The 16,238-nt window shown below is 38.2% G+C and overlaps 1 protein-coding gene across 6 annotated transcripts in view; it reads right to left on the reverse strand.

Annotated features, from left to right (window-relative positions):
- LOC126175606 (uncharacterized) overlaps nucleotides 1–15,787 on the reverse strand; it is a 31,792-nt gene extending 16,005 nt beyond the window's left edge. Inside the window, exons 1-3 of one of the 6 annotated variants that reach the window (XM_049922483.1) lie at nucleotides 15,702–15,778; nucleotides 14,711–14,767; nucleotides 13,443–13,611 (exon numbers count right to left, since the gene is read on the reverse strand). In XM_049922483.1, coding sequence (XP_049778440.1) covers nucleotides 13,443–13,611; nucleotides 14,711–14,741 — 200 coding nt within the window. In that variant the 5' untranslated portion in view covers nucleotides 14,742–14,767; nucleotides 15,702–15,778. Of the gene's footprint in view, nucleotides 1–13,442; nucleotides 13,612–14,710; nucleotides 15,214–15,701 lie in introns of those variants that run through there. The other 5 variants (XM_049922488.1, XM_049922487.1, XM_049922484.1 and 2 more) reach the window with 5 other exon arrangements.
- Nucleotides 15,788–16,238: the final 451 nt, after the last annotated feature.

Here is a 16,238-nt window from a genome sequence, read left to right on the forward strand (position 1 = left end):
CTTTTTATATTTTAAAGGAGTGCTTCCATCAATTTCCTACATTAATGTCAAACTGTGAATGCTGCATACTACTGCCAACCTTGGGACCAAAGAAAATTAGCATATCATCAGAAAAGGCATGCATTTCCAATTTGGGATGTGACTGTGCTTCATGACAATGCTTGACCCCACACAGCTGCCCAAATTCAACAAAAAATACAGAAATTGTTCTAGACCACTCTAGAATATCCTCCCTTTAGTTCAGACTTATCGCCCTGTTATTCTGATTTCCTTGGACCACCAAAGGAAATGTCGGAGGACAAAGATTTGACAATGATGGTGTAGTTGAAGTGTCCATGTACAACTGACTGCTGTCACAACCATGTTTATTTTACAAAAACAGGACTAAGAAACTGTCCATCTGGTAGAAATGTGTTTCCTGTTCAGAAGACTATAGAAAAATAAGTTTGTCTGTGTGAATTTTTCTGATGCTTAAATAAACTTTTTAAAAAATGCTGGTTGACTCATTGTTGTATTTCTTAAATTTCGGAGTACACGTACTGATAAGAATTCATCAGGCTAAAAAAGGCTATTTCATTTTGGCATTTTATCTTGCAACACAGGCACAGAATTTATTGAATCCTCTGTTTATCTATAAAATAGGTTTGGTTAGCCACTGATGCCTCACTCATAGAAACACAACATGCTTGAGTGAATAAGGGAAGTGCAAAAGGTGGTATGGGTATTAAATTACAATTTTTTAATGGAAAACTGTTGTTTGGATTTTTCTAATGAATATTATGATGTATAATTGATTTTGGATGATTGTAACTATTGTTAATTTAAGTACTGCACAAATAACTTCTAAAGGTTCCATGAGCACTTATTTAGTTACAACAAGATAACTCGTGGGCTGTTTACTTTAGAAGGCAGTAATTTATGTCGATTTATAGTAAACATTCTGCTGCAGAGGTTGGCTATATTGGTTGTTGCAATGTCGCTTCCTGTTTGTGGTATAATTCATGATATCATCTATATTTTATAAGGTACATTACTCCTTCCACTGTGTATATTTGGACTTGTTGCTCATTGAGTTATGTTTCTCTCTATAATATGAGTCCACCAGAGGAAATATTTAAGACGAGAAGGAATAAGGGAAATAGAAGCAGCTGGTGAGTAGTAATGAAGTGCGCAGTAAAACCAGTGCCAGTGATATCAGTGTACTAAAAACAATGTTTAATGAAACTGCATGTTGTAGTTTGTGTGGTGGAGAGACAGTAATTTCTGAAAATGTCTTCAATGAAATGGTTTAGTTTTTAGTTTGGAAGTATCTTGATCGAGCTGTGAGAATGTGAAAGAATTTTTGATATCTGAAAAATGTAAAAGCAATAACTTTTTTGAGACAAACATCAGATATTTCTATGGACTGAGATGCATCACTAAAGATCCTAGGGCTAGAAAAACGCTGTGTGCTCTTATGAATCTGTTATGCCCCTATTTATATTTCAAGATAAATAGCTGCTTTAGGGGACACAGTAAAAGTAATTGCAAAACATCAATGTCATCTAAAACAGGGGAAGCAGTTGAACAAAATGATGGTAATAATGATATTTGCATAGTATTTGATGGATCATAGCAAAAAAGGGGCCATCAATTTAAAAATCTTTTGCAGCTGCCATATGTAGCATGGAGAGCTGCATCAAACCAGTCTCAGGACTGAAGACCACAACAACAACAACAACAACAACAACATATGTTTTTGATACCGGGAGGTGCTTGATGTTGAGGTGTTGTCATAACATTGTCATGGATACCCAAAAGTGGGTACTAATAATGAAAGGAAACAACTGCCTGAACACAACTGTCAGAAAACATGAGGATCCAGTAGAGAGGTATGGACAGTGCCTCATCTGCAAACATCTTTCAGCACTCTCTAGAACAATGTTGGGTTCACCATGCTAAATCCGTTGGTGATAGTGATTCCAGTTCCTTCAAATCAATAATTGACAGCAGACCCTATGAAGACCTACCACTGCAAAAAATAGAATGTATCTCTGTCTTTTGCAGAAAAGAATGGGTATCTGACTGCATAAAACCAGCAGAACTTTTCTTGCAAAAAGCTTGACAATGGCAAGACTATTAGAGGATGTTTGACTGAGAAAACAATCAGTCAGCAAAGTGATAATATGGCCAAGCCATTAGAAAGAATACAAACAACCTGGAAGGAATGTGAAAAGCAGTAGGGCAACATTTTTCCACAAGACGTCAAGTGATAAGAAGCCACTGCACTATTTGTGTCCAACTGAATGGTGTAAATACTGCAAAGCTGTGGCAGCAGGAATGTAATATACCCATCAGAACACCTCCTTGAAGCTGCTGGAGCAGTAATAAAGCCAGTGTATAGAGATCTAGTACATTCAGATCTTCTGAAGAAATGTAAATGAGCCTTTCAATAGTGTTGTGTGGACCAGTCTGCACAAAAACGTATTTGTGGACTTGAAAACATTGAAGATTTGTGTCAATAATGCTGTGATCACCTTCAGTAATGGAAATACAGACAGAGTAAAGGTTCTGAAGCAATCTGAAATTATGTCTGCCCATAATAAAAATGCAGTCCTAGAAGAATTGGATAGACCATGAGTCTCCAAGGAATAAATTCTGTGGGATCAAAAATACAACAGAAGCAGCAATATTTCTCAAACAGAGAAAGAGACTGCACATGGTTGACTGTCAGGAAGATAAAGATTACAAAGCTGGAAAGTTTTAGGCTGTATTTTTATTTAATAGTGACTTTTCCTTTGTTTCAACTTTCAAGTGTGATTTCTGAAAACTACTTTTTTTGCATACATTTTCCTATTATCTCAGAAACTACTTAAACTAAAGCTCTGAATTTTTATCACTTATTGACAATAGTATTGTGTTGATGTGGATCTATAAGGGTATAGATAGCCCACATAGTTTGATCATAAAAAATGCAATTTTTAGTTACATAAATTTTTAAGACCTTCATTAAAAAATTCATATCTTGATTCCTAAGGAAGTTACATCAACAAATGTATATAAGATATGACTCTATATCCTGGCAAAGTTTTGTTTTATTACCTTGGATAGTTCCTGAGAAAACGGGCTGTAAATATGTTAAATTTAACATTATCAGGATACAGCATTGATTCTCCCCTTAAGCTCTCAACATAAAAACTGCTTCAATTACACTAAAGTCTTGTGATATACATATGGATTCAGAATCATCTCATCCTCTTCACAATCAATTAGAACCATTCCTTTAGTAATTCAAGATGGTTTATCATCATCTTTCTAAAGCAGAAGTTAGTAGATGTCCTGCCAGACAAAACTGAAGGATTCTCACCAGGTATATATTACACACCTTTCTGTCACAAGGTAATAGATAAAGATTACCAGTGACAGCCCACAAGGCTCAATTTGTGGACCAATGTTTTATGACCTGACGAGTGAGTCATTGCTGTAACTGCCAGATGGAACTGATGAAGTGAATTGTCTTGTGGCTTACAGTGATGACACCTTGGTTCTCTGGAGACTGCAGATGGAAGTTTGAAGGAAATGGAAGCCACATGTTCTAAAGATGCTGTGTTGGTGCAGGAGCAACAGATTAACAATAGCTTCCAATAAAACTACATACACACTTGCAATAGAAGCGAGCGGATACAAACCTCTCAGGATGAAATGATGTTCCTAATAAAGAATGCTGACACATTCAGGTAACTGAACTTAGTCCCAAACAATATTTCTAATAATTAGCTAAACAAGATCAGAGAAGGTGTTAGAGGCAGAAATACTTGTATAAGAGATGTTAATAAAGAGAGGGGTTGAGTGAGACAGAATATCGCCCACTTTCACTGTCCATCTGTGTCAAGGTGAAAGTATTCTTAGGGTCTGATACTGAGACACCTGATTCTTTGGCTGCATGCATATTGCCACCTGATCTGTGCCCTGTAGCAGGCACTACATAGCTTAAAGCAGGTTTTCATATAGCATTGGTTTTCATTCTCTCTCTCTCCCTTTTTCTTTTCTTCCCATCAGTTGCTAGAGTGATTTGATGCAGCCTGTGATGACTTCCTCTCCTGTGCTGACCTCTTCATCTCAGAGTAGCAGTTGCACCCAACATCCTCAGTTATTTGTTGGATACATTCAAATCACTGTCTTCTCCAAGAGTTTTTACTCTCTACAGTTACACCTTGTACTGTCAACATTATTTCCTGATGTCTTAACACATGTTCGATCAACCTGCCCTTCTTGTCACTGTTCTCAATATGACCGTTTCCTTGCCAACTGTGGAGAACCTCCATCTAATGTTCAGTATCCTTCTACAGCACCACATCTCAGACACTCCAGTTCCCTTCTTTTCTGGTTTTCCCACAATCCATATACTTTCTGGGATAAGCACATGTTTACAGGAGGTGTTCAACATGGTGTCCATTCATGACAATGCTCACCTGTGCCCTCTGGCATAAGGAATGATGCACTGTTTGAAATATACCTGGTTGTTGTCATACCTGCTGGCACACTTTCAAGATACGACCCATTAGTGTTTGCATACTGTTGATTGGTGTATTGGAGACCAATCCCTCCAAGTGTTTCCATAACCAAGAGTCTAGGGGATTGAGGTATGGAAAATGAGCAGGTAAAAGTGTAGCCCCCCCCCCCCCCCCCAACAAATCGAGCAGTCCTGAAATGTCTGAAATCAGATGTTTGTGCACATTATGACAAAAGTGTGCTGGTGCACCATCAAGCATGAACCACATTTGTATTCACTGCTGCAATGGCACAGCATCCAACAAGGTAGGCAATACATTTTGAGATAGCCTAAATAATGCACCCCAATTGACCTTTGGGGTAGCACAAATGGCCCTATTCATCTGTTGCAAAGTGTGCCTGCCTGTATGTTGATTGGGATTTGGTGTTGATGACCTCTTTCCTTAATTGCTTGGGGAGTTACATCTGACCATATATGATGGTTATGGAAATTCACAACACCCTCACTTGTGAACCCTGCTTCATTGGTAAATAAAATCTTGAATGTGAGTAGTGGAACTGGAGCACACTTTTGCAATAGCCATTGACAGAATCACCGTCTGCCATGATGATCCTTTGGCCTTTGGTTCCGAACGCACTGTAGGTGAAATAGGTGTAGCAGCTGTTCATAACATACCCTCAAGATAAGGAAGTGAGACATGCTTTCGGCTGCTGCACAGTGGTCCCAGGGGTTTCTTCCACCAAACATAACACATGCTTCTCCATGTTAGGCATGCAGATTGCTGGGCCTTCCACTGCCAGTCTTCTGAGGTGCAAGGGTATCTGTGTCTCTCAAATGCTGGAAAAGTCTGCTGAACAGGGCACTCTGTAATGTGTAAATTTTTCAACACAGAGGACATGGGCTCACAGGCTATGTCCATTTGCTACACCATAGCAGAATATCATATCTGTCATTTCACTTGTTGAGTTATAGGCTTCCATTGCTAACAAGTAGTAGAAGAGAGAATATGTAACTGTACTACACCACTTGTACATACAAACAGTGCAATAACATTAAACACATAAGTGAATTCATGTCTAGAAGAAAGTAAAACACCATGATACATATCGAGGGCTAACATTACCATACGATAAGGCACACAAACATGACAGAAACTAACATAGCCTGCAACATGACTTGAACCACACAACTGACTGCAGATCACCTAACAGTAGATACAGTACTGTCAGTAAAACATCATAACACTCTGCTGACACCTTTCACAGTATGCCAATGCAACGACTGTGCTAATACAGTATTCACAAACAAGCATCTTCTGATAAACATGTTTATCTCAGAAAGTATGCATTTCTGGACCCATGCTTATTGGACTTACTTTCTTTCTTGTTTCAGTGAGTACTACCACCTCTCAAAGTATTTGACACTTTTTTTTAGCGCCATATATACATATAAGGGAAAAATTCCACGTGGGAAAAATATATCTAAAAACAAAGATGATGTGACTTACCAAACGAAAGTGCTGGCAGGTTGATAGACACACAAACAAACACAAACATACACACAAAATTCAAGCTTTCGCAACCAACGGTTGCTTCATCAGGAAAGAGGGAAGGAGAGGGAAAGACGAAAGGATGTGGGTTTTAAGGGAGAGGGTAAGGAGTCATTCCAATCCCAATTCTCAGAAATTTTTTTCCTCAAGTTAAGGTCAGGAATACCCTCTTCATCTGTGTTAGTCTGCTTTTTATGTTCTTCATGCCTCATCAATTGTGTGTTATTTTGCTTCCAAGGTAGGAGAATTCATCCACTTCATCTACATCTACCTGTTTTCATAACTTACTACGTAGTGTGCAATGCAAATTTCTGCAGCCTCTTGTATAACAAAGTCATAGTAAGCAAGCTTTTTTCTGCCTTTTTAATTCAGTGCACAGTCTCTGGGGAAATACTGTCTCTCTTTATGGCAGATATGTTAGGCTCTTGAAACCATGTATGTCACTGATGTTCTTTGGATCATTACTTGACAGTGCAGATTGTTGAACAATGCATGGGAACCGGTCTGCTCCTATTCATAGCTCAGTGTTTCACACACAGAATGAATTTGGCATAGATCACTGTATGGCTATAGAAACAGTAGTTTCTTTATTGTGCTCCAACAAATGCATTCAGTTTGGTGTAGATGAACCATGTGTTTTTTTGAAGTGGGTGAGGAGATTGATATTTTACATACAGTCACTGCAAGCAGGCCACACTTTTCAGTTCTTCAGGCTGCTGGCAGACAGATATGTAACTGAAACATCATCATGTTATTTCTAATATTTTACCTGGATGGACATTTGGGAGCTACTCATATATGTAAATGTCGCAAAAATATATACACCATAAAACCTGCACAGCACATGTAATGCTACATATTACTGATTTAGATTTCTCCTGTTGTATTCTTTCCTTTTTTAATCTGCACTAAAATGGAGGCCCTAGAGTTTACCCTGGAGGTAAGATCATTCTCTTGTTAGCTACTTACTTAAAACTCCTGATATTTTGGAAAATTGTGTTTCACCTGTTCTTCTTTCTACAGCATCACTAGAAACCATTAGACAAATAATTTTACCAACAATATCTGCTCTCTCTCTCTCTCTCTCTCTCTTTCTCTCTCTCTATTGGCAGTTCCAGTGAGGAATTCAATTTTGAATCTGTGTTTCGTATATTTGTTTCAGCTTGTAGTCACAGGACTCTTGGCATGAAATCTGCTATATCTATTTTGAATCTATTTCTCATTTCACAAACAAGAAACTTTTTCGTCTAAAGGAAGTTTTTACTGGTGTTTCACTAGAATAATAACCAGAAATAGTTACTGGGCTCACTGTAAGGGCCTTTCTAAAAATCAGATTACATCTACTGGCCTGTTATACACATGAAGAAGAACATAATTATTACACTAATAGCAGCATTAATAATCATGGAAAAGAACCAGACATAATTTACAATTATTGAGAAAAAAATAAATACAAAATGAAGAAGCCTACTTCTACCAGAAAATTGTGCTTCCATTACAAGAAAGAAGAACATTTTAAAGCATTGCTCTAAATACGAATTATTTACAGAACACGAAGAAAGGTTTTGTAAATAATTAACATAAATTAATAATCAACATATCTGTTATACTTTAGAATACACACAAAATATAATGCCTCTTACTGTAAAATATTATATCCAAGATCTACCACAGTGCACCAAACTCCCTCCACTTTCCTGAAATCAAAACCTAATGGCACCTGGAGGGATGTTAACTGAGTTTTCGAGAAAGAAAAATGGAAAAACATAACAGAAGTATCATCATGGACCTGATGCCTAACAAAATTGTGGGTGAAGGAGTGCATTGTAGTGCATGTTTAGACTAGTGTAAACAGTCACCAGTGAAGCATTCGAATAAATAATGTGACACAATTTTTGTGATTATTGGTTAACTCATTTATACATATGTATATACAAAAAAGCATTTTACACAGCATAGAAAACTTTTGTCAGATAAACGTATTTGCAATAATATTGTCATAATTGATAGTCTAGAATAAGAAATTATTTGACGTGTAAATGTTTACAAAACAAATGACATGGGGGAAGTCATTTCTAAGAAAGCTACACTATTTTTTTCAAACAAAATGTAATTGTAATGTCATGCTTCATTGTCTTATATTTGCTACAAAATGTAATTGTAATGTCATGCGTCATTGTCTTATATTTGCTGTCAATGAAATACTTTCACCAAATAAGTTCTATTCAAATGCAGTGACAAGTGAGAACTGTGTGTATTTAGTATAGGCTTAAACAACTTCGCTTTCTGTACCACATATATTTGAAAACAAAACCTATGATGCTGATAGACTGCTAATCACCACGTAGGAGGAGGTGTTAAGAAGTAGACAAGCACACTGAAAAATGCTGCTAGCTACTATGACCTGTGGGACTAAGTTCTTCATCAGAGGTAGAAAAAGCACACACGCATGCATAACTCAAACACACCTGTCCATTGTCACCTCTGGGCACTACAGCTTTAGCCTTCTCTATGTGGCAAGCAGCAATCTATCTGATTCACATTCTTGTTTTCCATCTTGGAGTTTCCACTGATTGTATGCTATCTTTCTCATTCAAACACTCCTCCATCCAGTAAAAGAAAAGAAAGACTTGGAAGGAATGAGACTATACATAATATAAACAGGGAAAGCACAGACAACCCTAGTCACAGAGAGGCACAGAAGGTCAAAAAGAGAGGGAAATAAATGCTAGTTCCATTTAAGAGAAGTTTCCGATTTACTCATTATTTTAATTCTGGAATAGTCTCATTATTCCCCACTTCTTATTCCCTTTTTCTCCACAATAGAATCAGCTGTTTGAGAAAGTAGCCTCTGTGTCATATTTTTTTTTGTTTTTGCCTATATCTACTACCCCCTGACTATCATTTGTGAAACTTTTGTTCGAGAATCTTACTACTTCATGTAAGTCTACATGAATAGCTTCAGCCATTTACACTTCTTAAGTGCTTCTCCGCAATGCACATTTACTTTACATACTACACGACAGAACATATATTTTTATGAACAGTGTTTTAAATACATTTTTAGTCAGGCCACAAATCCATGATGAAAGGGATGTGCATGTCACAGTAAAAAAGTAGTACTGTCGGTGTTTAGTGCTATAGTGTATATTCCTGATATATGCAAGTCCATTCATTCTTTCCAAGGTAGTAATGTAAGTCCAGTGTGTTAATGACCTTGCCTTCTTGCCTGGTATGGAACATAAAGGTAATGTTAATGACTACAATGAGAAAAACACACCATCTTAATGGATTGATTCTAAAGCCAGTGGCAAAGGGAAGAGTATAAGGTTTAACTCTTTTGCTGTTATGGGAAGTGAACCAGGATGATGATAAACAGAAGACAGTGTGCATGAATTTAATATTTTGCTACACACTATTTGTTGAGGAAGAGCACCACTTAACAACTTATCTGTTGATAGCAAGTAAACACTAACATATAAATGATTTTGCACAGAGTCTACATTAGAGGCATTTGAAAGTAGAGGATCAAACATTGGCACTCTAACAAGGCCAATTGCCCAGTAAAAAGACTCTCACACATAACATATTATAACACAACATGTGGCAATTATAGCATGCAACAGTGAAGAAGTATATTTTCTTCACAAACATGTTATCTTTGGTGTAGTGTTAACAATGCTGAACTTTTCATTATATTCCTAAATCATTAAAGTATGTAAGTGATATAAAATACCCTGAAGAACTTTGTTCATTGTTTTCTTATTGGATGACACTGCTTTGGTGTGTAGCACAGACAGAGCTTATCTTCCACATCAGTTCCCTCGAAATGGTACACATGTCACATACCCTGTTGCTGATATCCATAACAGGGTTTTCAGGGGAAGTTAATAAATTGCTAAATCAATAGCGTAACAATAACACTTATTTAATAATTCAACTGGATGGATAAAAAATTTACTCACCAAGTGGCGGCAGGAAAGTACACATGTAAAAAAAGATTGTACTTATGCAAGCTTTTGGAGCCAGTGGCTCCTTCTTCTGGCAGGAGGGTTGAAGGGGAAGGAAGAAGGATGAAGGGAAAGGAATTGGAGAGGGTGAGGAAAAGGGGTGCACCCAGAACCCTGGGTCACAGGAGACTTGCAAGACAGGATTAGAAGGACAGAATGATTGTTGAGAAATGCACTGGACGACATTTTAAAACCTGAGAGCTTAAAGATAGAAGGCAGGATAATATGCAAAACAGAGATTACTGCTAAAACATAATGCATGAGTTAATAAGAGTCAAAAGTTGAGTGCATTGTATGTAACAGAGGAGGTGGGAGAGGGACGGCAAAAAATTGACAGGTCAGAAAATGAATGATATAGAAAACTAAAATGGAGTGAAGGAAGGAGTATTTACCATAAAGGAAGGAAAGAGTAGTTACATAAATTACGTCCAGGTGGGTGGCGAGAACCAAGGACCTGTTGTAGCACTAGTTCCCACCTGTGGAGTTCTGAGAAACTGGTGTCTGGGGGAAGAATCCAGATGGTGAAACAGGCACTGAGATCATGATTGTCACATTGTAGAGCACGCTCTGCAATAGGAAATTATGTTTTTCTGGTATACACCCCATTCATCCTAACTGTTAACTTGGTGGTAATCATGCTGATGTAAAAGGCCGAACATTGTTTACATAACAGCTGGTATATGATGAGTCATTTCACAGGTGTCTCTTCCTTTTATAGTTGTTTGTTAGTTGGTTTAATGTGGACAGAAGAGTGTAGCTGGCCTTCAGTGAGGATGAAATAAGCATCAAGGAAAGTGGCAAGGGATTTGGAATAGGACTATGTGAAATTTAGCTGTGAGAAGGTATTTAGAGATTCCAGGAATTTTAACAGGTCAGCCTCACTATGAGTCCAAATGGCAAAGATGCCCCCAATGTATCTAAAACAAACCAGGGGCTGAAAGTTTATGGATCCCAGGAAAGTCCCGTCCAAGCAACCCACGAAAAGTTTAGCACAGGAAGGAGCCATCCTGGTTCCCATGGTTATACCCCTAACCTGTTTGTATGTCTGCCCCTCAAAGGTGAAGTAGTTGTTGGTAAGTATAAAGCTGATTAAGGTGAGCAGGAATGATGTCACAGGCTTCGAATCAGATGGGCACTGACTTAGGAAATGTTTAGCAGCAGACAGATCATGTGTGTGGTGGATGTTCCTAAACCTCTCCATTCCTTTGTCTTCACCCCTATTGCTTCCCCTTCAACCGTTCTGCCGAAAGAATGAGCCACTGGCTCTGAAAGCTCGTGTCAATAAAACCTTTTTTTATGTGTTTGTTGTTCTGCTATCACTTGGTGAGTAGGTTTTTTTATCTATCCAGTTAAATTATATTGTCAAAAATTGATTATTCTCATTGTTTTATTTAACAATTCATCACACATCATGCTCTGTAATTCCTATTGTGAGAGAGAGACTCTAAGGATCTGGCATGTATATTAACAGGCAGAAACTGCCACCTCAGGCCAGTTCTGTAAAATATACTAATGAAAGTTTTGTCTCATATTTACACCCTCTGGTCCAAATATTCTGACAAATTATAGAAAGTGCAGATAGTAAGTTATTATTTTGCTTTGTTTTTGCTATCAGAGGATTTTCAGTTTCATGCCTCACGTCTATAGCAACGATTTATAAACTCAAGTACCTGAATATATAACGCCATCTCAAACTGTGATGCAGATGTGTAGCCCAGATGGAAATTGTTTTTACTTTGAGAATTATGGTTTCACAGTTAAGCCTAAGTACACTGTTATTATTACCTACAAATACCACCAGGGAGAAAATATAAGTGTAAGGATCCCAAGGTACGTCAAGAGGCTTCTGCAATGTGTTCAATCATCAGTGGTACATAATATTCTTACAGCACAATTCATAGAAAAGAAAATAATTTTTTTATCTTAGCTGCATTATCTCATCAGACTAAGCCATACAACTGTGTTAAGTGGAACAGTGATCTGCATAGTATTGATGTAGATGTGAAAGAATGCTTTTAACCCCATCTGCAGATCAACACAGTGAGAGAGATGTCTAAGTTAACAACAGGCAGAATTTTCTATCAACTTATCCACGAAATGGTGTCGCCTTTTTAAGTGTCTACTTACTAATGCTAGAGTTCAGAAGCAGATGAAGCCCAGCTTGCACTTGATCAGTGTCTGGGCTACTAAAAGCAGCCACCCAATACCTTTTGCAGTCAATGAGATTTTCAGTACAGGAATGCTCACCATAAGTTGTATGTAAATGTTGCTTTAAATTTCATCATTACACTCAGTGTAGAAGGAAGAATAAACACAGTAAGATTACTTCACTGTTCTTCTTGATTTTAAAATTTCTTTGCTCCCCTTCCCACATGAAAAAAAAAAAATTGCAGATGAATAATTAAGCCTCTCATCATCTCATTTGTATCATCTTAAAGGTGTGGTAACAACTGTGAACCAAGCAGTAGCTGTCCTGGATATCTACAGATTTACTGGTACCTTTGAACCACTGAAGTTGGTTTACAGATGAGAATTTATATCATATCTCAAAAACATTAGTCGTTGACACTGTGTTTGGAACTTAACATTTGTTGATCCACACAAAACTAGACTGCTGGGCAATTTTATAAATATATGCTTTGTATTTGCATGTCCAAAAATATAAATAATGTTTCCATGGTAATTGCTACTAATCGTCTCTACTGACTAGACTGTTTTTTGTTAACATCACAAGTTAATGGGATGGGTCCCCCAAAAAGTTGCAGATTTTTACTTGATTCTTCTGACTGTAATACTCACCCCCTCCCATGGAGACACATATTGTCTATCTAGTTAACCAATCTATCTAGTTAAAGGACTGCCTAATCATCCCTTTTTCTCTGTTATATCTAGTGTGCAATTTTTGCCACCTTAGCTAGTACTCCTTTTCCACACCTTTCACATAGTGAGAATTTCAATACTTTTGAAGGTACACTTTTGTTCATGGGTATTTAAATGTTATGTGGTAATTGGCAACAGCTAGACTTTTTCAGTTTCTTAAAGGGGTTCACATCCCTACAGTTTTAAAGTTATTCTGCTGTGCAGTATAAATTTGTTGTTATTTTGGTAGGGCTGCATACCCTCAGGATTTTACAATTTTTACAAAAATTCATCAATTCGTCTAGGCTCACAAAATGAAACAACAAGAAAAGCACAGCCCTGGAATTACTGCAAGTCTGCTTGTGCTTGAATCGCTACATGTCATAGTTCTGAGAAACACTGAATCTGGTAACCCCACATAAATAACAACTGTGAGACTTTTTAACATGTTATTACTATGGTATTTTAACGCACCAAAAATATACATAAAACAGCATAACAAGAACAGCAAGGTATTTCTTGGAGTAACTACCTGTCAGCTGCACTGGGCTCTTGAGACGAGGATCTGCTGGGTGGTGAAACTGGAGCGGCCTTGTCACAGGGCTCTTCTTTCACAGTCATAGCAATTTCTGCAGAAGTGTTCAAAGACAGGTCGTTATCCAGTGACTTACTATTGCCGATGTCCTCTGTTTGCATAATTTCTGTGTGCACAGATGTCAAAGGGGTTAAGATTGTCTTTTAGTTTGATATAACTTATACAGAGATAATTTATGTGTTTATGGGTGTTATTTTTTGAGTACACCTTTAAATTGTGTCAAGAAATGAAAATGTAAGAAATGAAACACTCACTGTAGATAATTCAGCAACACTTTTATAATCAATTTACACATGTATGTACACAAATTACAAGACAGGATGTTTAATTAAGTACAAGAGAATCATGAGGGCATAATGTGGGCAATCACTAACGACACAGTAATACTTCTGTTGCCATTGATTATGTAATTCCCTGAATGGCAAGCGAAAACAATTGCAACTCTGATGCTCAGGCCTCCGAAATGTAACAAAAATAATTGCCATTATGTTGCACGAGGGCCCTCTCTATTCGTCAGATACTTGGGCCATGCAGTAAACAAGGGAACTCGGGATTCTATCGGAATAATTTAAAGAGCATGATAGCAGTTTCATCATTGTAGCTAATATGTTCACTAACATGTCATTATACATTTACAACTCTGGTTCCACAATAAATCTACTTCAACAGTGGCACGATACTATTTGCGGAATTTAATTATTTGTCTGAACAGAAACGCACATAAATATTTTGGGATTTCTAAATTTATGAATTAGACGGTGTTGAAATTTATCTGAAAGTAATTATTTTATTGCTTACAACGGTACTTAATTTATACATCCTGTTCCACTGGTAAGTCTATCGCCAATTTCAAGAAACAATAAAAAAATTAAGACTCAAATTTAGACTAAAAAATTCAACACAGGAGTAAATTATCAAAATATTTATTAGATTTCAAAATTACAATTACATTGTCAAATCTGGGAAAGCAGATGAAGTTAGCCCAGCACTACTTCACACAACACAGAACATCAAGTATTAGAGATTTGCGGAAATAAAGAAATATATAAAACGTAATGCAGCTAAATTAAAAAATCAAATATCGTATTAGGAATTCCACTGTATTATTGTGTTATTGTTACACTGTATTAATTGTCTGTTAAGCCGTGTTAAATAATGAAAGGAAAAATACACAAAGGCAAATCACGCAATATTTGATGATCTACCTGCAACAGGGAAGCTTTGTTCCGGCAACATTAATGAACTTGTTTGTTGTCATTAACCTAATAACGAAAACAAAAGTTTATTTGCACTCGTATTTCTAATACAACGTTCAAACAACTGAAAACGAAAAACAGAGGTTTGAAATAAAACATAAGACATCTCAAGACAGAAAGGTTTCAGCTGCACATTGGGTTCTTCACAGAACGCAACATTTTCGCTTATGAACCCTTTACGAATTTCTCGAGCCACAAAAACACAGCTTACACCGGAGCTCGGCCGCGTTGCACTTTTCGCACTCGCCCGAGCGGATGCGTTCCCGGTACACACGCACGAAAGCCCCCCTACATGGCACACGCTATGCTAAAATTAAGCATTTTCAGAGTAGTAAGTTTACACCTTCTCAATTTGGCGCCCGGCGACGAAATTCGAGATTGGTCCATATTCGGTATAGGGTCGTGCCAGAGTGTAGCGGCCGACTATACAGTGGCGTATGGGGATACGGGCACATCCCGCTCCTGCTTTCTAAAATTAAACTGTAACGTAACAGACTCCCAAGCCCGAAAATGCCCAAGCTAGTGTGCGCACGACCAAGGAGAGCAAGTGCGCCAATGTCTTTCCGCTTCGCACAATGCAAAGTTAAGTTTTCATGTTTTCATCGCCCCAGCAAAATATCGATGTTTATCGTATTGACAGCACATTATAAGACACGGTGTCGTAATTAAATTTATCAAATACTATTAACAGTTTGTTTGGCGGTTCATGTATGAATATATTTCGTCCTCATTGCGTATTCATCTACCAACGTTGTTTTCAACCATATAGGTATCGATGTTACACTGTCGTTCATTGTTGGTAAACAGCTTCGACTGTATAGCTGCAGCATGACACAACGCAGTCATGTCGTTATCGCCTCGTGATAAAATATGTTTAAATAATCGAGTGTCACTGCATAGAGCATTGTCTTCCTGTATTAGGTATGTGCGATAATCTTACCTTTCTGATTACATCCATATTATCCAACTGTGGCGCTCGTTTATCGCACACGAATGAGCACAGCAGCGCCGCCGCACAGTGCCGCTTGGAAACTCGGTGTGAGCTGAAGGCCGCTTCGGCGACGCAAGCCAAGGGTGGAGTCGCCAGATGCCGCACGCGGGCAGGCGCGCTCTGCGGGGGCTGGGCGACTAGGAAAAAGGGGGGGGGGGTGTGGAGGGGGGGAGGGAGAGCGCACATTTTACCATGTGTGGGCGACGCGACGGGGAAGCGGCTGCCGCGGAATGCCATTCACGAGGCGCGCTGCGCAGCCGAGTGACACGTCGGGTTGGCTGTCATTGCACCGCTGTTCCCGAATCCGTGGCTACACAAGCGACGTGCAAATCTCTGCGGCGCTGTTTCCTGTATCTACATCTACATCTATACTCCGCAAGCCACCCAACTGTGTGTGGCGGAGGGCACTTTACGTGCCACTGTCATTACCTCCCTTTTCTGTTCCAGTCGCGTATGGTTCGCGGGAAGAACGACTGCCGGAAAGCC

The sequence above is a fragment of the Schistocerca cancellata genome, chromosome 3 (assembly GCF_023864275.1).
Source record: "Schistocerca cancellata isolate TAMUIC-IGC-003103 chromosome 3, iqSchCanc2.1, whole genome shotgun sequence".
Taxonomy (NCBI): domain Eukaryota; kingdom Metazoa; phylum Arthropoda; class Insecta; order Orthoptera; family Acrididae; genus Schistocerca; species Schistocerca cancellata.